Source organism: Nelumbo lutea, chromosome 6 (genome assembly GCF_056320005.1).
Source record: "Nelumbo lutea isolate HS-2025 chromosome 6, American lotus-T2T, whole genome shotgun sequence".
Taxonomy (NCBI): domain Eukaryota; kingdom Viridiplantae; phylum Streptophyta; class Magnoliopsida; order Proteales; family Nelumbonaceae; genus Nelumbo; species Nelumbo lutea.
The window spans coordinates 12,584,248-12,605,505 of NC_142689.1; the positions used below are offsets into that span (position 1 = coordinate 12,584,248).

The 21,258-nt window shown below is 38.5% G+C and overlaps 1 protein-coding gene across 3 annotated transcripts; it reads right to left on the reverse strand.

The window, feature by feature from the left end:
* On the reverse strand, positions 1 to 20,504 carry FACE2 (farnesylated protein-converting enzyme 2). Of its 3 annotated transcripts, XM_088950296.1 has the most exons (10): positions 20,367 to 20,504; positions 19,769 to 20,262; positions 18,970 to 19,029; positions 18,563 to 18,775; positions 17,944 to 18,055; positions 14,958 to 15,029; positions 3,982 to 4,044; positions 597 to 674; positions 300 to 347; positions 1 to 195 (listed from the first exon to the last, which is right to left on the reverse strand). In XM_088950296.1, exons 2-10 carry the CDS (start codon positions 19,979 to 19,981, stop codon positions 62 to 64), a joined length of 993 nt encoding a protein of 330 aa, XP_088806422.1. In that variant the 5' UTR covers positions 19,982 to 20,262; positions 20,367 to 20,504; the 3' UTR covers positions 1 to 61. The 3 variants fall into 3 exon arrangements, 2 of the variants coding, with proteins under 2 accessions (XP_088806422.1, XP_088806423.1); XR_016100873.1 differs by having other exon boundaries at positions 300 to 455; positions 19,769 to 20,399; XM_088950297.1 differs by lacking the exon at positions 300 to 347 and having other exon boundaries at positions 19,769 to 20,399.
* Positions 20,505 to 21,258: the final 754 nt, after the last annotated feature.

Sequence of the window (21,258 nt, forward strand, 5' to 3'; positions counted from 1 at the left end):
TGCGATAAGATCTATTGAATTTTTCATTAAACAATTCATTTCAACCGTACAGTGCATAGTCTCAATTCCACCTACAGTACCCATGCCAGCACCTGCAATTATCGGTTCTGTCATTATACAAATCTGGACTGGTGGCCAGAAAAAGAAACCACAGGAAACTTCCAATCCCCACCAAAAATGCAACAATGGCCAACCCTGGAGGAACAATATAAACGACATCAGTGCAGGAACAAACACCAGAAAGGAATGCCAAAGGAAGCATTAGTGACAACAGAACATCATCATCATCCAAGCCTTACCCCAACTGTATGAGGTCGGCTGCATGAATCCTGTTTCGCCATTCCGTTCTGTTTAATGCCATGCCCATTGTTAAATTGTTGGTGCTTAAGTTATTCCTTAACTACTTCTACCCATGTATTTTTTGATCCACCCCTAGTCCTTCTAGCCCCTTCCAACTTGCAACAAATCACTTCCACTATGAGAAAATTCTAGACAGCCAATGGGCTTTTATTACATGATTAGGTAGAACCCACTACAAATCTACAATAGAGACATAAATAAATTAATTTGGAGAAAGTTCAACTCTATGTGCATACCTTTTCTCCGTGAAGACAAGACAGGAAATCCCATCACATTACAGAATATATGAGCTACTATTGGAGCAATAATATGCCCTGCAAAGAATCAGCCAGTGATCCATAGTCATCATATAAGATAACATCTAAAAAGAGCAGTGACCAAATAAATACTACGGATCATATTGAAACAAACAACAAAAATTAGGTGCCCAAGTAATAGAGTATGCCACGAGAAGATGACATGCTCAGTTACTTTTTCTCTCTCAAAAAAGAGTACAGAGTATGTCCTTGAGGTTTCTATCCTGAAGAAAGATGCTGAATATACAAATTTTATTTCTTTAAAGCCCGACATATCCATCTTAGACCACAGTTTTGGAGTATTGTATATGCTAATATGCAACCAAGCTACAAGACAGTTGTGATTTGGGAATCACTTGAAATGACACAATTCCAGAACAGTGGTCTACAGTGTATTTCCAAGGCATACAAGAAAATAAATTTGTATGCTTAAGAATGTCATCATTAAATGGTCTTTCACTTTCCTCCAGTGTTAATCCATTGACCAGGCCAATCAAAAAAATCCCATTGACCAGTCTAGCAAAAACAAATAAAGTGAAATGCAAGTGCAACCCCTCCCTCTCCAGTTCTCCCCCCCAAAAGACGTGAGACCATGACAAAGATGCTAACGAACTATACTAGTTTTTTCTCCAGACCATAGCTGAATGCAGTGTTGTAAAGTTGTATAGTCCATATTCAGGCTAGTCAAAAGATGTTGCCCATCTAACATCTATATATAGATTGTCTTCCTTTTCATCCATGAGAAAAGGAATCCAATTGATTGGGTAGTTTATAGGGCTGTAAACAAGTAGATTACGGATGATGTAAGGACACTTCAAATTTGTGGTCTTGCATCCAAGTGAAAAATAAAACTAGATTCAAGTACTCATATCTGATTTAGTGATACAGCATACTATTAGCTAAAGTTAAATTAGATTTGTACTGAGGCTTCAAGCAAGTTATTAGTTAGAAACACAACTTGATCCAGTGAAGCTACAAGCTAGGAACTAAGATCTATTTACATGCAGCAATAGTAATATATCAATTTATAAATATGTTTTACCAAAAAAGAAAATCTATACAAACATATGCATGCATATATGTGTATGTGTATGTAATTTGATGTTCCAAAATCTGGGTTTGACATTTGACAGATGGTCAAACCATTAAGATTGTCTCTCATAGGATTGCTACTATCCTAAAAACTCCTCATGCTAACATGCTCAAATTGTCCAGATAGATGGTTGAAATTCCGCCCACATGACCCCCAAAGTTTTATCTTGTTTATTAAAATTTTAATCTCCTCTAATTATTACGAAGTTTGAAATGGAGAAAGGGATGAAATAGTGATGAACGTATCATAGCATTGTTTTCTGGATGGGTTATGGTGGTTCAACAAGAGCAGAGCTGATGGCAGTCCAACAAGGGATGAAGGTGGTTAAGCTCCTAAATCTGATGGTGGAAGGAGACGTCCATGTAATTGTAGAATGGCCCTCAATAGATAATATAGGACCTTGGAATTACAGACATGTAATTAGGGAGACAAAAGATGGCTAGGGAGCTGGGAGTTAGCTACAGAATACTAGGATCAGAAAATTGTGTGGCAGATGCTTTGGTGAGGCACAAAGCAGGCAGAAATCGGTTCTATTGGGGACTGATTCCCCAAAGGAGGGGCTTGTAAAAAACACAGATGGAAAGGAAGTAGCTAGCCCAAACTTAGAGGGTGCTTTGGCACATCTCTATTTGTGCATCATTCCTTACCATAACATATAATCATTGATTATTACTGATAAAAAAAATGGGAAAGGGATGATAAATTACTGTTTAAGGGAGAGAGAGATTCCAAAGTCCAAATTCAGAGATGATCTTTTGCTTCCTTTAGTTACAAGCATCCTTTCTTTCCTCCAATAAAAATCAAACCGTAGCCCTAGATGGCTTGATAAGCTTCCATTGGCAACTTAAATTTCAATAATGATGGGAAAAAGAAAGGGAAATTAAAAAAATAAAAAACCTCCTAGTTGTCAAAAAGTCTGCTGCTTTCATCATCATTAATGAAGTGTTGTCCCGACCATATGGAATCAGCTAAAATAACATGCTACTTTAGGTCTGTAAATACCAGATGGAAGAATATTAAAACAAAATCTCTCTATTAGTAAACTCCCAAGAACTGTCAATCCCCTCCCAGCAATGTAAGAGGAGTTCCTCCAGGATAGATTTCTGATGATCTTCGGTAAATTCTTGATAACTTATTCCTCCCCTCTCAAAAAAAGGGAATTTTCCATCTATCCATACTAAGTACCTCAAAAAAAAAAGGCTTTACAGGGGATATCAGTCACATACTCCTGAAAAGACCCAAGGAATATGTTTGTAATTGATAATGCCCATTGTTCAAATCCGTTACACAAAAAAAAAAAGGAAAAAAAAATCAAGTCTCACAATGCCAGAAGCAAACCCTGCAATAGTAACCATAGATGGCAATACCTCCCAGGCCATTCCTCCATACAACTATAATAAAAAAAAATATGGCAAGAATTCACCATCGTTAGCTTTCTCATCTTTTACCAGATTTTCTACATCTCCTATACTTCACTAAAACTCCAAAATCTCCTACACCTCCTACAGCCCCTGACATTATCCTTTTCACAAGACTATTCCCCCTTTTTTAATTTAGTTTTCCCTTTTCATTATTCAGTAGTTTTCTTTTCATATTTCTCATTGCTCATGGTCCAACCCACCCCGACCAAGAAGTCTAATCACTGAATGATGAACTGCTAACTCCAGCTATTTAAGTCTAGTTCAGTTCGAGAAACATATCTTTACACATTGTCAGATCAAATTAGATCTATAATAGATTAAAAGGGTCTATCACTACGCCAGACCCCATCCTGTGCAATGCGTTTTTTTTTTATCAATATGTTTAAAGAATAGGATTAAGTTCCACCATAACCAAAGCATACCCAGATAATAATCTGATCCATTGACAGCCTTAGTAGTTAAGTTCATATGATTGTGCTTATTTTGTGAAAGCCACATACTGGGTACATGATTATGCTCTGAACCTCTAGTTCTATCTATACATATTTTGACACTTCGATAAAAATATGCAACCTTTTGTAGTGGATGTCGCTATCCGAGGCAAGCGAATAGTATCATAAATAGTCAAAATATGCCAATAAAATGTCAAAAAATTAAAAGGAACCACCACAAATAGCTGGTATAACTACAATTATTTTTTGTTGCTAAGTCATCTAAAAGTGAAATGTTAAGATGATAGTGAGAGACAATATTGACAGACAAAGAAAATTCAATTGTTACGCTGAAGGCTACGTCATGCAAAATCACAAACCTGTTCGAATGAAGAGAAAAGATGCGTAAACCCCAAAGATCACTGTGTAACCAAGCTGGAAACCTACCAAATATGAATACATATTATGTAGGTCATCGTGTTACTATCTTTAGAAATTAGTAAAAGCATCTATACTCAGAATAAAATCATAAGCATGGCCATCAAAAAACAGGAATAAAATCACTATCCATGCCAGCTATATATATGGAATAGATATGGTGGAAGCACGAGAATGACTACTTAATATATATATTTTTTATCAGTAAATAAGTCTTTTATTAAAATTCAGATTCAGATTGTAAACATTTTATACAATTTGATGATGGGACTGTTGATCACTTTTCCTCACTCTATTTATCCCTCATTACAATGTAGCCCAAAATAATTGCTGTCTCAATGCCCCTTGTTTTGCTAATCCATCAGCTAGCCCATTTGCACTTCTACAGACCCATTTAAATTCAGCCTCAACCTCCTTGGCAATCTTCTCCACTTCCCTAATCACATGTTTAAATGTCCATGGGGTGTGGCTGCTATTTGTTGCACATGAAATTACTACTTTTGAATCCCCTTCCACTTCAACATGTCTGCATTCTAGTTGTTTGGCTAGCTTTAACCCTTGTAATAATGCCAGTAGCTCAGCCTTCAGCGAGTTTCCGTTGCCAATCGGCCCTGAGAACATACCCAATATCCTCTTGTCAGGGTTTCTTAATACTCCTCCTATTCCTGAAAGGCCTGAATTTCCATATGAGCACCCATCAAAATTCAGCTTTACTTTATTGCCTTCATGTGGTTTCCACTCCGGCCTTATTTTATCTCTTACTCTCAAAGATTGTGCTACTTCAGACCATGTTCTTAGAATGTCTGCAACTGAGAACACTTGAAAGCAGTCCAAGAGTTTGCATTGTTGACATGAAATGGATGAAACTCTCACATCTAAAGAAAGAATTCTACAACCATTAAGTGTATCTACTCAAAAGGTCTGAGTATTTGCTCGCTTTTTTAATTTTTATAAGTAACTATCAAAATTTCATTAACATGAAGTTATGAACAGATGAACAATATGTACGGGTACAAAGAAGAAATGAAGTTTGAATAGCTACCTATATCCAAATAAGTCTATACAAAGAATTCCCTTGAAACCTCCCCCAATATATTTAAAGTCTATTAACCCCTTGCCTAGCTAAAGCATCAGCCATTCTGTTTTGCACTTCTATGCACCCATTAAAAAGTAGCCTTTATTTTTTCTTATGGGAAACGGTAACTTCCATTAATTCTTTAAAAAACCTAATACAAACTGTCACCTTCAAAAACAAGGTGACCCCTCATCAAAATTACAAACAGGCCCATAAAAGGTTCTGCCTACTAACACCTTGCTTTGCTAAAGTATCGGCCATTGCATTGGCTGATCTCCTAGTCCATTTAAAACAGATTTCAAGCTCTCTTGTTAGTTGCATAATCTCCCTTACAGGTTGTCTAAGGGACCAGGCACCTAAGCTGTCTGTTTGCATCCAACCTATTACCAGTTTCGAATCTCCCTCTACTTCCAACTGCTGAAAACCTAGCTGTTTAGCCAATTTGATCCCCTGTAGGAGTGCTAGAACTTCTGCTCTAAGAGAGTCCCCCAAGCCTATCGGGCCAGCAAAAAGGGCCAGGACTTTTCCTCCCCCATCTCTAAAGACACCCCCAATTCCAGAGGGGCCTGGATTACCTACAGAGCTGCCATCAAAGTTTGGCTTAACAGCCATAGTTAAAGGGGGGGACCAGTCCTCTTGAATAGATAAAGAGGGGCAGGAAGAAGCTGCTACCATACTCCACCCTCTAATCAAAGCATCTACAGAGAAAACCTTGAACAGGTCCAGCGATTTCAATCAGTGTATAATTTTGATGGTGATCCCTTCTATGACTTCATGTGCTGATTTTTCTTTCCCTTGAAAGATTTTGTTATTTCTCTCTTCCCACACTGTCCAAACAACTACTGCCCTCGTTGTTCTCCACATTACCCTTCCTCTTTTCTTTGGTTGACGGAAAAAGCTAGATTCAAAAAGATCCGTCACGCTTGTAGGGGGAACCCACCTGCACCCAAAGAGAGAGGAGAACCAATCCCAAGTAAGAGTAACAAAGGACAAGAGATTAGTAGATGATTTACCGTCTCACCACTCTTCAAGCAAAGGCTACAAACATGAGGGGATAAACACCAATGTGGTCTTTTTCTCTGAAGCAAATCCAAAGTGTTGATTTTTTGGAGAACCACTTCCCAACAAAAGGCCCTCACCTTTGGAGGTACAGGAGCACTCCACACTTCTTTTAGAGGAAAAGAGAGAATTAAATTGGAAGACTGCACTAAAGCATTGAAGAAAGGAGAACAAGAAAAATAACCAGAGGACTCTTCAGACCAAATTCTAATATCAGTACAAGATTGGTCCAAAAAGTAGCCATCATTTCTGCTGCCAACTTGCTAATTTCCCTCTCAACACATTTCTGTAAATCCATCTTCCTTGTGTATTATCTCTTAGCCATCCCACCACCACTCTAAGGTCTTCCACCACTACTATGTTTCTGCAATGGAGGAACTTCCCCAATGTACTACTGCTATCAGTTCTGCTCTTGTTGAGTTTCCAAACCCAATTGGCCCCAAATACAATGCCATCGTAAGGCTGCCTTGCTGTGCTACAATATTTTAACCTTGCAAACATGCCTCGCAAAAGCATAACAATCCAACCTCACAAGACGAACCATCTTGCCCCACAAGGCCGCACTTGTCCAATTGGCCTCGCGAGCTATTTAAAATCAGTCATGTGTGTATGACTTGCGAGGCAAGTCAAGTATCAACGAGTTTATACCTAAGCACGATGAGGGTCATGACGAAAAGTATCAAAAGTGCGATCAATGCCTCAAGGAAACCACATCCAGTTGTACCTGAGTGTCGTATTAACATGTGTCACCTCCTAAGGAAACCCAAAATCGTGATCTAACAACCTCATGGTCCTGAGAGACACGTGTCTTAAGAGGAGAAGTCTATGGGATCTATCTCCAAGCATTGCTCAGGCTAAGGAATATTCTGGAATTCTTGCTTCATGCACATATCCTTGTTCCCATATTTCTATAAATAAAGCACTCCCTCTAGAAGGGATCTAACCTTCATTCCACTTGTAGCTAAGTTTTGTGTCTCAACAACATCTTCCTTCCCGCTTCCAAGACTCTCTAAGTTCATTTTGTTGGTTTACAGTAGTGGAGCAATGTCTAAGTTGGGTTGTGACCTAAAGTGTGAAAGTGAGTGTTTGCAAGAAACAATGAACTGGACCAAACCCAATGTGTTCTTGGACTTTATGACAAGTGGAACAACTAGGTGTTGCTTTTGATCCTTGGACTTGATATTGGTATCAAGCTAAGTATCAGACTTGTCTATCTTTGATATACCAACCAATGAGATCCTTCTAGGGTCAAATACCTAAGCATGTTGGGGCATTCAAGAATGGTATATCAATTGATTATCAATGTGATACAATCTTTTACTATGTTAAGACAGAGAGAATGCTCTGTACAACTTTCTACGATGGATACCTAAATCTATTGGTAGTAGTATTACATGAATCTTCTATTTGGATTCATTAGAGGTGGAAGTTGGACACCATGTCATAAAGACTAAGAGGGGGAAAGTCCTTCCCAATAAGTGGTGTCGAGTATTATTAGCAGAGAGATTAATAGCAAGTGATTTTTTTAGTTATTCTAACCTAATAATCACATAATGGGCTAAACCAATTGGACTTGGGCCTTTAGGATGGTAAGTCCCAAGTAATTAAGCGTTTAGAACCTTATTGGGCCAATTCACTAAAGCCCATAACTGATATGGGCAAATTAGCCTAGTGGACTGCTTTCTTTCTAAGCGGACGCCTTAAGTTGGTTCTCTCATTGGTGGTGGCTTTCACACCATACAAGCTGGTATCTCCCATTAATATAAAGTTTTTCCAGAATTAATTAGATGATATAAAACAATTAGGAGTCTTTCCTAAGAAACCTAGTCAAACTATCAACTAGGAAGTTTAAGGTGGTTACAAGATTTGACTAGGATACTTAACTAGAAAGGTTCTAGTTTTCGAGCTAAATTAGGAGAACAGGATTTTTTTTTTTATGAATAAATTAGGAGAACAAGATTCTCTCCAAGATTATCCTAAACATGTTTGGAAACCAATATGGATTAAGAGAGGACTCTTATAACCTCCCTTGTCTATATAAAAAGACCAAGAAGAGGAGTTCGATGCATGCATTCTTCTTCCCTACTTAGTTGAATTCAGCCTACCCTTGTGAGAGGCCTTTCGCTAGGGTTTTGAACCCCATTCGACCAGGCCTGTTAGGCATCCCTTCTATCATTATTCCAGAGACCTTTTGAGTGAGAAACATCACCCAAACTCATGATAAAGGTGTCACCTTGCTGTTGGAAACTCTGGAAAAAGTTTGAAGACTGCAAACCTGAAATTGCACTATCTTCAGCTTGTTGCAGTGTTTCTTGGGACGATCCAAGCTTGGATGTGAACCACCACATCAACTTCTGCACTTGTGGACATCAAGATATACGATTTCAGCATTAGGGTTTGTGAAAATTTTTTATTTTCACCTTGTAGAGAACATTGATGTGGGCCCCACAGCTGTGGTCCCACTCTGTCCGTAGGGTAGAATGTATCTAGTCACAGCTGTGGTCAATTTGTTATTCTGTTATTCCTAGTTGCTATTTATCTTTCTGTTTTATATTGTTTGTTATGTGTTAGCAGTAATGATGTAAACACCAAGGGCAGATATGTCCTTTCATGTAACTAGCATAACATATATATATATATATATATATATATATATATATATATATATATTAAATTAAAGTGGCGGCAGCAGAATATTGACATTCTGTTCTTCTCCTCAAAATCTGTGTTCTACTGCTCTCTCACCACTCTTTCTTCTACTTCTTCTTCACTTTCTCTTCTCATCGAATCTGAAACTTCTTAGTGATCAAGACTGATAGCAGTCTTAAACACCTACATGGTATCAGAGCCAAGTTAGGGTTTCTCATGTGAGCCTAATACCAGCCAACCACATGAGAATCTCCTAGGACTGGAAGCTGAAAAGGAAGAGTTCGCAGACTGATTCTTGGAGATCGCCAGAGGTGCTAGCGGCTATTGGAAACTTGCTAGGGTTGCAGAGTGTTAGTGGTCAGCAAGGATCAGAGAAGACTAGGGTTCGGGTAACCCTAGAAGGCAGCGAACAATTTTTTCCTTGTAAGTTGTTTACTTTCTAAGAGAAGTTCTATCAGAGAAGATAGGTTGGACCTTATCTGGAGGGGAAGGCCGAACCATTCTAGGTTTTTCTCTCTTCGATTCACTAGGGTTTTACAGCAAACCCTGGACCGAATTGTCTCAACTGTGTTTCTCTCTACTCTAGGGTTTGAAAGTGATCTTGCGGCAATCCCAAGTGTTTGACTGAACCCTATGATCTACCTAGAGCTACCCTTAAGTTTATTGGTAGGTCTGATCAGATTCTAGGGTTTCTTATTAACCCTACTACAAGCCTATCTATACAGTTCTATTTGGGTTGTGCAACTGAATTGCTTACTTAAGGACTGATTAAACTCTACTGCAAGCATATCACATTTTTTTAAGCTGTTCTCAGAGTCCTAAGGGGTTAGATCTCTATGGACAGCTACTACTGTGTTGGCTAGTTGGTTTCAGATCAGAATTATCTCAGTTTTGTGCACATACACTGAGAATACAGATCAGGCCTATACTGTTTTGATTGAGATTGGTAGTTCAAGTGGTTTTTGAGACTTGACAGATTGGTAGTTCAAGTGGTTTTTTGAGACTTGGGAACATCAGTTATGGTAGTGTTTCTGAGATGGGTGGTCAGATTACGACCGTAAAGTTTGATGGATCAAACTATTTGGAATGGGCCCAATCAGCCATGATGGCTATTGGTGGAAGAGGTAAATTAGGGTACCTCTTGGGAGACATGAAAGAACCTCCCAAGGGAGACCCAACATATACCAAATGGATGCAAGAAAACTACTTGGTTATGACATGGTTGTGTAATTCTATGCAGCCTCATATTAGCCGGAATTATTTGTGGGCAAAGACAGCTAAGGAGATATGGGATGTTATGAAAGAAACTTATTCCCAACCCCTTAAAGTTGCCAAAGCATATGAATTGAAATGTGAAGTGAAAAATCTTAGACAAGGAGAGAGACCAGTTTCAGTATATTTCTCTACCTTGCAGTCCCTGTGGCGTGAGATTGATCACTTATAGAGACTCTTGAGTGGGAGAGTCCTAGAGATGCACAGATATATAGAAAGCAGGTTGAGACAAACCGGGTATTTGAACTTCTGGCAGGCTTAAATTCAGATTATGATATTGTTCGGCAGCAGATTTTGACTAGAGACGGTGTGACTCTCTCTCTGGCATACTCCTTTGTATACAGTGAAGAGACCATAAGGAAGGTTATGATGCAACCTCAGCCACCCACACCAGCCTTTGTAGCGGTTATACCCAAATCATGGGGTGATTCAGAGAAGGATAGGAGGAAGGAAGACAAGAAGGATGCGGTATGTGAACATTGTAAGAAGCTCAAACATACAAAAGAGACATGTTGGAAACTGCATCCTCCCTTGGTTCCTGCGAAGTTGAGAAACAAGAAGGGCACTGCTCATGTAGCCGTGAACACTGATTCAGCATCCTCATCTGGCACAAAAGGAACATCTTTGGAGACCTTAGCTGCAGTTCGGGCTACCCTGATACAGCTAGAAAAGGAAGTTGGAAATTCAGCTCAGCCACTGCAGCCTCCATCAGCCCCTGCCACATATGCCTTTGCCCATTCAGGTACTCGAGCTTCAGCCTATCATGCCTCAGCTCCAGGTACTACTGAACCTTGTTGGGTAATAGACTCAGGTGCATCTGATCACATGACTAGCTTGCCTTCATTGTTTACTACTTACCATTTGTCTTCTGGTAGGGATAAGGTATCTATTGTTGATGGCTCCCTGGTTCCTATTTCTGGGAAGGGTGACATCAAGCTTTCAGATACTATCTCCCTGTCATCTGTCTTGCATGTTCCTAAACTTGATAGTAACCTTCTTTCAGTCAGTAGTATTACCAAGCATATGAACTGCTCAGTAACTTTCTTCCCTGACCGATGTGTTTTTCAGGACTTGGAGACACAGAAGGTGATTGGGACTAGCCGTGAGGCGAATGGGATCTATCTGCTCGGGGAGCGGTTCTGTCAAGGAGAGTCAGTTGAGAGGATGTCTTTTGTTTCTCAAAGTGAGTCCGGTTATGCTTTGGCATAACCGATTAGGTCATTTGTCTTTTCGTTCTTTACAGAGTCTGTTTCCTGCTTTATTTGAGTCTATTGAGTTGTCTCAGTTACAGTGTGAAAGTTGTGAGTTTGTTAAGCATTGTAGAAAGCCTTATTTATTGAGTAATAAAAGGAGTGATAATTCTTTTGATATTGTGCATATTAACATTTGGGGGCCTTATCATATCCCTTCCATGAGTGGGTACAAATATTTTTTGTTATTTATTGATGACCATACCCGTTTTTCTTGGGTTTATCTCATGCGTTCACGAGATGAGGTACCTTCCCTGACCCAAAATTTTCACCAAATGATCCTAACCCAGTTTGATGCCAAGATCAAAGTTCTCAGATCTGATAACGCAAAGGAATACTTTGCTAAATCATTGACATCTTATCTTCTTCATCATGGGGTTATCCACCAGAGCTCTTGTTCTCATACACTTCAGTAGAATGGAGTTGTCGAAAGGAAGACTAGGCACATTTTGGAAGTGGCTAGAAGCCTCATGTTTACTTCCAATGTTCCTATTCGCTTCTGGGGTGATGTTATCCTCACGGCGGTATACCTTATTAATCGGGTTCCTTCCAGGGTCCTTGATATGCGATCTCCTTTTTCCCTCTTACACCCACGTGAGGACTTGTTTTCTATTCCTCTTAAGACATTCGGTTGTACTTGCTTTGTTCAGCTTCTCGGACCCCATCACTCCAAGTTCGAACCCAAAGCCTCCAAATGCATCTTCCTTGGTTATGCACAAACTCAAAAGGGTTATTGCTGCTATGATCCTGTCTCCGGGAGGAAGTTTGTCTCCATGGGTGTCACTTTCTTTGAGGGGACACCCTATTATCCTCGGGTTTCCCCTCAGGGGGAGAGCAGTGAGAGTGAGGATTTGAGTTCTTGTCTTTAGGGGGAGAGCAGTGAGAATGGGGCAGTTCCTTTACCTATTCCACTGGGTGATGAGAGCTGCGATGGTGAGGATAGTCAGAGGGATCAGGAGTTGAGGGAGAGCTGCAATGGTGAGGGTGGTTAGAGGGATCAGGAGTTGCGGGTTTATCACAGGCGGTGCAGGCAGGTTGATCATGATCATCAACAGTCCAGGCCAGCTCCAATCTCATCTGCAGCTCCAGGTCCAGATACTATAGTCCCAGAGCCCACAGAGACTTCCCCTATAGATGATCTTGACCTTCCGATTGCAGTCCGTAAAGGAAAACGACATTGTACCACATCCACAACCCACTGTATTTCCCATTTTTTATCCTATGATCGCCTATCTCCTACCTACAAGTCCTACCTTAGTTCCATTTCCAATGTCCCTATTCCAAGAACAGTGCAAGAAGCCCTATCCATCCCTGAATGGAAAGATGCAATGCAAATTGAGATGGATGCCCTGTTGAAAAACAACACCTGGGAGGTAGTTGATTTGCTCAAAGGAAAGAAACCAGTTGGATGCAGATGGGTATTTACGGTGAAGCATAATGCAGATGGATCTATTGAGGGGTATAAAACCCGTTTAGTTGCAAGAGGGTTTACACAAACTTATGGCATAGATTACTTGGAGACATTTGCACCGGTAGCCAAGATGACTACTATTCGAGTCCTATTGTCTCTTGCAGCAAGTCACACTTGGCCTTTATACGAAATGGACGTGAAAAATGCCTTTCTGAATGGAGATCTGCAAGAAGAAGTTTACATGCGTTTGCCTCCTGCATTCTATGATGCAGAAATAGGTAAGAAGGTTTGCCAGCTCAACAAGGCTTTGTATGGTTTGAAACAGTCACCTAGGGCTTGGTTCGATAGATTCAGACTAGCTCTTGTGAAGTTTGGTTATGTACAGGCCCAGTCAGATCATACCCTATTCATCAAGAGGGTGGAGTCCTCTTTGACACTACTGGCAGTATTGTTGATGATATTGTGGTCACAGGGAATGATAGCCATGAGATTGAGTCTCTTAAACAACTTCTTCATCAAGAATTTGAGGTGAAGGACCTTGGTGTACTCCGGTATTTTTTGGGTATTGAGGTTGCTAGATTCAAACAGGGGATCTTTATTTCTCAGAGGAAATATGTCCTAGACCTGTTGGCAGAAACTGGAAAGTTAAGTGTCAAGCCTGCAGATACACCAATTGAACAGAACCACAAGATTAGTGCCGGGAGTGGGGAGCTTCTTGAAGACAAAGTTATGTTCCAGCAATTGGTTGGAAAGCTCCTATATCTCTGCCTCACTCGGCCAAATATTACTTATGCTGTTAGTGTTGTCAGTCAGTACATGCATTCTCCTAGAACCACACATCTTCTTGCGGCAGAAAGAATCTTAGCCTACTTGAAGAGATGCCCAAGTAGGGGTATACTATTCAAGAACAACAATCACATGAAGGTGGAGGTCTATACGGATGCTGATTGGGCTGGGAGTGTTGATGACAGAAGGTCTACCTCAAGATATTGTGCCCTTGTGGGAGGAAATATTGTCTCCTGGAGAAATAAGAAACAAAGTGTTGTCTCCCAGTCAAGTGCTGAAGCAGAATACAGGTCCATGGCCAACGGAGTGGCTAAAATCCTATGGCTAAGATCTCTACTTGAGGAGTTGGGTATTGAGTATGAGAAGCCCCTGATGGTGTACTGTGATAATCAAGCCACCATTAATGTAGCACATAATCCAATACAGCTAGACAGAACCAAACACATTGAAGTTGATCGCCACTTTGTACGAGAGAGGGTCTCATCTCAAGAAGTATGCCTCCCTTACATTACATCCAGTATGCAACTAGCAGACATCCTCACTAAAGCTGTATCAAGAAAGAAGCTAGAAGCGGATCTATCCAAGTTGGGAATGATGAACATGTACTCCCAACTTGAGGGGGAGTGTAGAGAACATTGATGTGGGCCCCACAGATGTGGTCCCACTCTATACGTAGGGTAGAATGTATCTAGTCACAACTGTGGTCAATTTGTTATTCTGTTATTCCTAGTTGCTATTTATCTTTCAGTTTTATATTGTTTGTTATGTGTTAGCAGTTATGATGTAAACACCAAGGGCAGATATGTCATTTCATGTAACTAGCATAACATATATATATATATATATATATTAAATTAAAGTGGCGGCGGCAGAATATTGACATTCTGTTATTCTCCTCCAAATATGTGTTCTACTGCTCTCTCACCACTCTTTCTTCTACTTCTTCTTCACTTTCTCTTCTCATCGAATCTGAAACTTCTTAGTGATCAAGACTGATAGCAGTCTTGAACACCTACACACCTTCTCTTCTTGCTGGAATTTTTGCATGCAATGATCACTAGATCATCATCTTTTGCAACTTCTTGTTGTATCCTAAAGTATTTTAATTAATGAAATTCTTTCAAAATTATTGAAAAAAAAAACTATGGAAAGCAGAAAAGAAAGACACTTTTCTACATGAATTCTAACCCTCCAAGTTCATGGTTTCATGGTTTGTTATTCTTGCTTTAGTATGTGCTTGTCAGCTTTATGATTGTGAGGGATGTATTTCCTCCTGCCTTTTACTTCAATAAACCTCCTTTTATCCTTGTCAGCTTTATGCTTTCTCAATCAACCTATGTATTCTAAGTTCAAAAATTTAGAAACAAAGAAAAAGGTCCAGTCCACTACAAAAAAGCAGAAATAAGGAACACATACCTACAATCAGGGACGCCTTGGCAAAGCTATAATTTTGCTGACAATAAAGCTCTAGAAAATGGTTTAAGTGTGCTGCAACATAATGACAATGCACTGTAAGTATAGTTGATTTTACTAAGCTTCACCAAAATGTTACAGACAAATTAGTAGTGCAGCAATAAAGTGAATCAGTTCTTGTCACAGAAGTTGTTAACTTCTACTTTTTAAAATATTTGTTCCTCATTGCAGTATGATATGGCAGATTAGGAGGCCCAGTAAGATAGGCAAGACATTACACAACATCTCCCATTGAGCTTGTGCTTCAAAATCTTATTAACATTATCAGTGCACATAAATGCATGTTAGCCTAGCATTAATTGTATATAAACTTTATCAGTCTACAGCAGGTATGCCCTGAAACTTATGAAGCAAGAGTGCAGTATTACCAAGGTCCAAAGTATCGGAAATGTCAAGTGTATCGGAAAGGCAATTTTAAGAGATGTATCAGGATACGCCTTGGATACGTATGTGATCGAAGAAAAACTAAGATACGCTTGGAAACACTATAAATACTTTAATAAATCATAAAAATACATCAACAACACTAAATATAAGACCTCAATGAGGTGTATATACATTAAATTAATATATTTTAATGGTTTTATGAAGAAATATATTGTAGTTAATTATAATTTCATTAAAAAGCCTATGCCTAACTATAATTTATAAATTATAATTCTTAGGTTTTAATGTTTTATGGGATGGAAAAACCTCAACTCTCCTATCCAACCACAAAAAATGCATTGACACAACTTTGATGTGAAAATATAATTAATAATTATTTATTATTTAAATAATTATTATTTATTATTCATTTACAGAAGTTACAAAAAAATAAATATTATATGATATATTCAAAAAATAGTTATTAAAGAAGAAATTTCAATTGCTTTGTGGATATGATAGATCATCCATAGAATTATAATATATTCAATCATTGTGATCAAATGATAAAATATAATTAATTAATTAACTATTTTTTAATTCTAAAAATATAAAATAAAAAATAATTATTAAATAAGAAATTTCAATTGGTTTGTGGATATGATAGATCATCCATAGAATTATAATATATTCAATTGTTGTGATCAAATGATAAAATATAATTAATTATTATTTTTTAATTCTAAAAATATAAAAAACAAAAAAAAATAAAGAAGAATTTTCAATTGCTCTAGGGATATGATAGATAAATCCATAGATATAAAACATATTTAGTCTTTATAGGCAGAGAAAAAATTACATTTTCAAATTTTTTGTTAATTTATATTTTCCCCAAATATCTTCATGAAATTTCCATAAATCTATTGATAACACAAAAAAAAAAAAAATTGTGATTTTGAATGTAAGAAATGTAGATCAACATAAATTTAAAAACTCAAGAAAAAAAGAAATCACAAGATATTATAAAAAAATTAAAAAATTTTACCTACTTTTGTCATTTTTTTTTTCAAATTTTGAAAAATCTTAAAAAAATAACGATTCTCACTTATTTCTTGCAAACTTTTGCAAATCTAGCACTTTAGGAATGAAGTTTGGAGTTTTAGAGTCATTTGGGGGTGACAGAAGGCTTATTTCGAGGAAAAGAAGCTTGCTTTTCCCCTTTAATTTTTTTTAGTTTTTGGTCGTATTTTTTTCGTCAATAGGCTACCAATACGCCCCAATACACCCTCGATACGCTCCGATACGCATGAAAAAATACGAAATGTCCGATTTCCATGCGTATCTCGTATCTATTTTTCAAAGATACGCTATGATACGCCCCCTACCGGGCATATTGTATCAAAATTTTAAACCTTGAGTATTACTATATTGTTTGACTTGTTAGATATCTTGTCATAATTTGTTTAGTTTTCCTTTTTTTCACTCCAATGTGATACCTCGTCACCTTGTTGCATTCTCTCCCTTTTTAAATGAAAACTTCACCTTCACTAAAAGAATAAGAACCATAAGGATTCAGTTTCTGACAAGTGAAAAGGCATACATAAATCAAGGTCATGGTTGAAAATAGAACATCAGAGAATCCAATACCAGATGCTTCATCACTAGTATCCTTGAAGTTGTCAGCTTTCTTTTTTTTATTGGAAACAGTAACTTTCATTAATTCTTTAAGAAAACTTGGTACAAACTGTCACCTTCAAAAACAAGGTGACCCCTCATCACATTACAAACAGGCCCAAAAAAGGTTCTGCCTACTAACTCCTTGTTTTTCTAAAGTATCGGCCATTGCATTGATTGGTTTCCTAGTCCATTTAAATGTGACTTCAAGCTCCCTTTTTAGTTGCATAATCTCCCTTATAGGTTGTCCAAGGGACCAGGCACCTAAGCTATTTGTTTGCATCCAACCTATTACCAGTTTCGAATCTCCCTCCACTTCCAACTGCTGAAAACCCAGCTGTCTAGCCAGTTTGAGCCCCTGTAGGAGTGCCAGAACTTCTGCTCTAAGAGAGTCCCCCAATCCTATCAGGCCAGAATATATGAAATCCTGCATTTCCTTGAGATAAATCGATTATGGTAGCTTAAATCTCTTTGACTTTGATAATGCCAGTATAACCTGGTGATGTTCCCATAAAATGAATATTCTCACCTTTTCTTTCCCCCATGAACAACAAAAGTGTATAGATAGTTGCTTGCACTTGTTATTTCATTTTGAAATACTGGATCCAATTCTACACTTGGAAGTTAGAGTTCAAAACAAGCATATGCTATTTTTTTTATGTACATCTTCGTGTCATTGCCACATTTATTAGTTTTGAACTTTTTATGTATTGCCTTTCCATATGACTTTCCCCTTAGGATCCAATTTTTTTCCTTTGAATATCATCCAAATTCATACCAAACAAATCAATTACTAAGATGAAGTAGGATACCACATGAAAATCAAAACATGCAACCATCTTGAACATCATATGTAATTTCTCCTTCGAAAAACGAATAACCAAATTACCCAAGCTGAAGAAAATGGGACTGAGAAATATAATGTTGTAGATTTTGAATCCCCCACAAAGTAGTAAAGGTATAATACATGCCCTGAAGACCAACTCTTCTGTAAATGGTGCCTGTTCAATAAAGCATTTCCAATAATTAAATGCAATAACAATGTCATAGAAGATTGAAATACCTTCTCATTACCAATCAAAATATAATATATACAAGTTTTCTCTCTGTAAAGAAAAGAGCATTTTATTGGAGAACAACATTAACATATGGAATGAAACTTTGTTTGGTTTTGTAAATAGGAAAGAAATGACAACTAAGTGATTGTGGTAGATAAACTTGCCCTCCTCTTCTGGTGGGCAAAACATATTCATATATGGCCTATCGAAAAAAAAAAAAAAAACATATTAATATATGGAATTTGGTGGCTCTAACACTAAAATGTAGGATAATAATGGTAAAACTGGCCCACCAAAGGACTGAAACAATGAGTTTGGAGGACTAAAAAGAAAGAGATTTAAAGTATTAGGACCCAAAAGTATGCCAGTAAAGAGTTACTGAACAAAAAAAAGTATGCCAGTAAAGAAAATTTACAATAGGTTCAAAAAAGATGTTGAAGTAATACCAACCACAAAGTAATTACGCCAGGCCAAGACATTGGTTGCAATGGAGGTAATCCATTCAAGAAACATTTCAGAAGCATTTTGTGTACATTTGAGCCAATAGTCTTCACCATGAACTTTATGTTCTTTCCATGAATTTACCACTGAGATTGACTTTGAAACCAAAGATCCAATGTATGGAAGAGAAGTCAAGGAAAGAGGAAAAACCACAGCATGCCACTGTTTCAGACATAAAATTGCATTTCAGCATGCAGATTAAGCAACTATTCACCTTTCCCAATCTGCAGACCATGAAATGTCATTCTAAGATTATCATAAGCTAAACTCATTACTGGGGATTGATTAGCTATCAATAAAGGAAGCTTATGACTTTGAAAACATATATAAAGAATGCCCATTAGCATATAAATTACCATATGATCCACGCGAATGCCATAAACACCAAAAACGGACGATGCCTCCAAACTTCTCATCTAGCAAAATAAAACCACAATCAACTCTACAAGGAAATTACAGTAAAGGACAAAGAGAGCACGAGCACGAAGATGTTATCCCTACTTTTTTTTCTTTTGCTTTGGATAAGGTAGCTAAATTCTACTAAAAAGGAAAAAAAATGAGCCACAACTTCATGCAAATAATGCATAGAAAATTTTTCCATCTTGGCTTTGTCTGTATAGCAATTGGGTAGGCTATCTGTTCTCTGATCAAAGTCTTCATACTCAAAAATTTTGGAACCAAACATGGAGACCAAAATAAGAAAAACCACATTAGACCAATAACGAAGTTCAGCAATGGTGTTCACACTTGACGCTGTTAAACCGCTAGTATTGACCTAATAGGATGACCTTAACGACTGTAAAATGGAAAGAAATGGCGGGAATAGGTATGATAACCACTTCGAGGGGTCGGGCCTCCTTAAGTCATAACAAAATGACGTTCTTTTTTTCAGTTAAAATAACTTCTGCTCCATCCAAAACCCGATTTTCACAACAACATGCATAGACTTCTCCTATGAAATTAACACAGGTAACCATACATTTCAACCCACGAACCCTCAATAAGATAACTCCATTTTTTATTCATTGTCAATACAGGCAATGTTCATCGTGTCCTAATTAGCATTTCTTGTTTTCTTCTTGCTCAATATTGCAAGTGACCCTTGAGCCGAAAGGAAAAAAAATGGAGAAATGAAACACCAATAAGAGAGCTTACAGGAAGGAGGAGTGCACAAACGATGACTGACACTATTGATGAGACGATGGCGCAAACAAACCTCCGGATCATGAAGTTATTCAACGAAGTAGGAGGAGGGAAGCGAAGGATCAACGTTGGAGCGTAGAGAACCGCGACGTAGAAAATCGCCATGGCCGTGCAGGCGATCACTGCGACTGGTTTCGAGACGTGACTTCCCTCCTCCGTTTCCATTTTCACAGACGGAAACCCTAGAGATTCTCCGAATTGAGGTTTCTCTGTGAACGAGAAGCGGTGGAGGCAAAAGGGCTGCTAAAGCAAAGAAGAGTAGAAGACTCCTCAAAATTTATTCTTGGTTCTTATACATGGATTCGAGGTGTAAAGCGCTTCGCTTTCCTTTTTACTGGTTTCGGTCTTTTCTACTGCTTCCAGTCTGAAGTCCAGATTTTGACCGGAGGAGACCTCCCTTTTTCCGGGTACGAATCCACAGTGGACGACTCCTTACAATTTGCCACCTGTTCCATAACGGGACCCCCCCGATGTCTGTTACCACTTACCACACTAAATAAAAGAGACGGAAAACATAATCTAATCTTATATATATATTTATACTGTATACTTAAAAAAGCATTTGAGGGTGTATCAAGAAGTTCAAATCTGGGTTATCAAGAAGTTCGAAGCTCCCGGGTTTTCTTGCTTTCCACTCAACAAAACTGAGTTATCTTTGTCAAGTTCGAAGTTCCTGAGAACGGCAACACCTTCTCCTTCTCCTTCTCCTGCTACTAGGGGGTGCGTGAGGTAGGGAAGGAGGTAATTGCCCCTGTGGTTATTGTCGTCCTTGCTGCTTTGGCCGTGGTTTCGTTGTTCGTCGCCTACTACCTCAAGGAGTAGTCTGGCTTTCCCTTTCTTTTCTAAGTCTGGCATGCGGCGCTGAATCTCGCTCTCTCTCAGTTTACCCCTTTACCTCTTTCTGTCTTTTCTTATACGTTACGGCAGACGCAGCTGTGTCTATAGTTCGTCAGTCCCTTCTTTCCCCTCTTTCAGTTTCTTCCATCTCTTTTCACCTTCCACCAAGTTTTTCTCTTCCCCCTTTCCATTATTTTCCTTCCGGCGCTCTCTCTTTCCCCTTTCCATTTTCTCTCTTCTCTCTCCATCTTTCTCTTCTCGCAGTAGTCAAGCTTTCAGTCACCGCCTTATTAGTTTCACTTCTCGCAGTAGTCAAACTTTCAGTCACCGCCTTCACTTGTATTTAATTTAATTCAAATACCAACCACCAATTTCATCAGGCCTTGTTCTGTTCCTGCGATGCAAGCCATTGCCAATTTCATCAGGCCTCTCGCAGTACTCAAGTACCAACCCTACGTGGTGTCATTGTCTTTGGTGACTCCTCCGTCGATTCGGGGAACAGATCTCCACCATCCTCAAGAACAACTTCAAGCCCTACGGTCGCGATTACCTTGGAGGAAAACCCACAGGACGATTTTCCAACGGCGGAATCCCATCGGACCTCA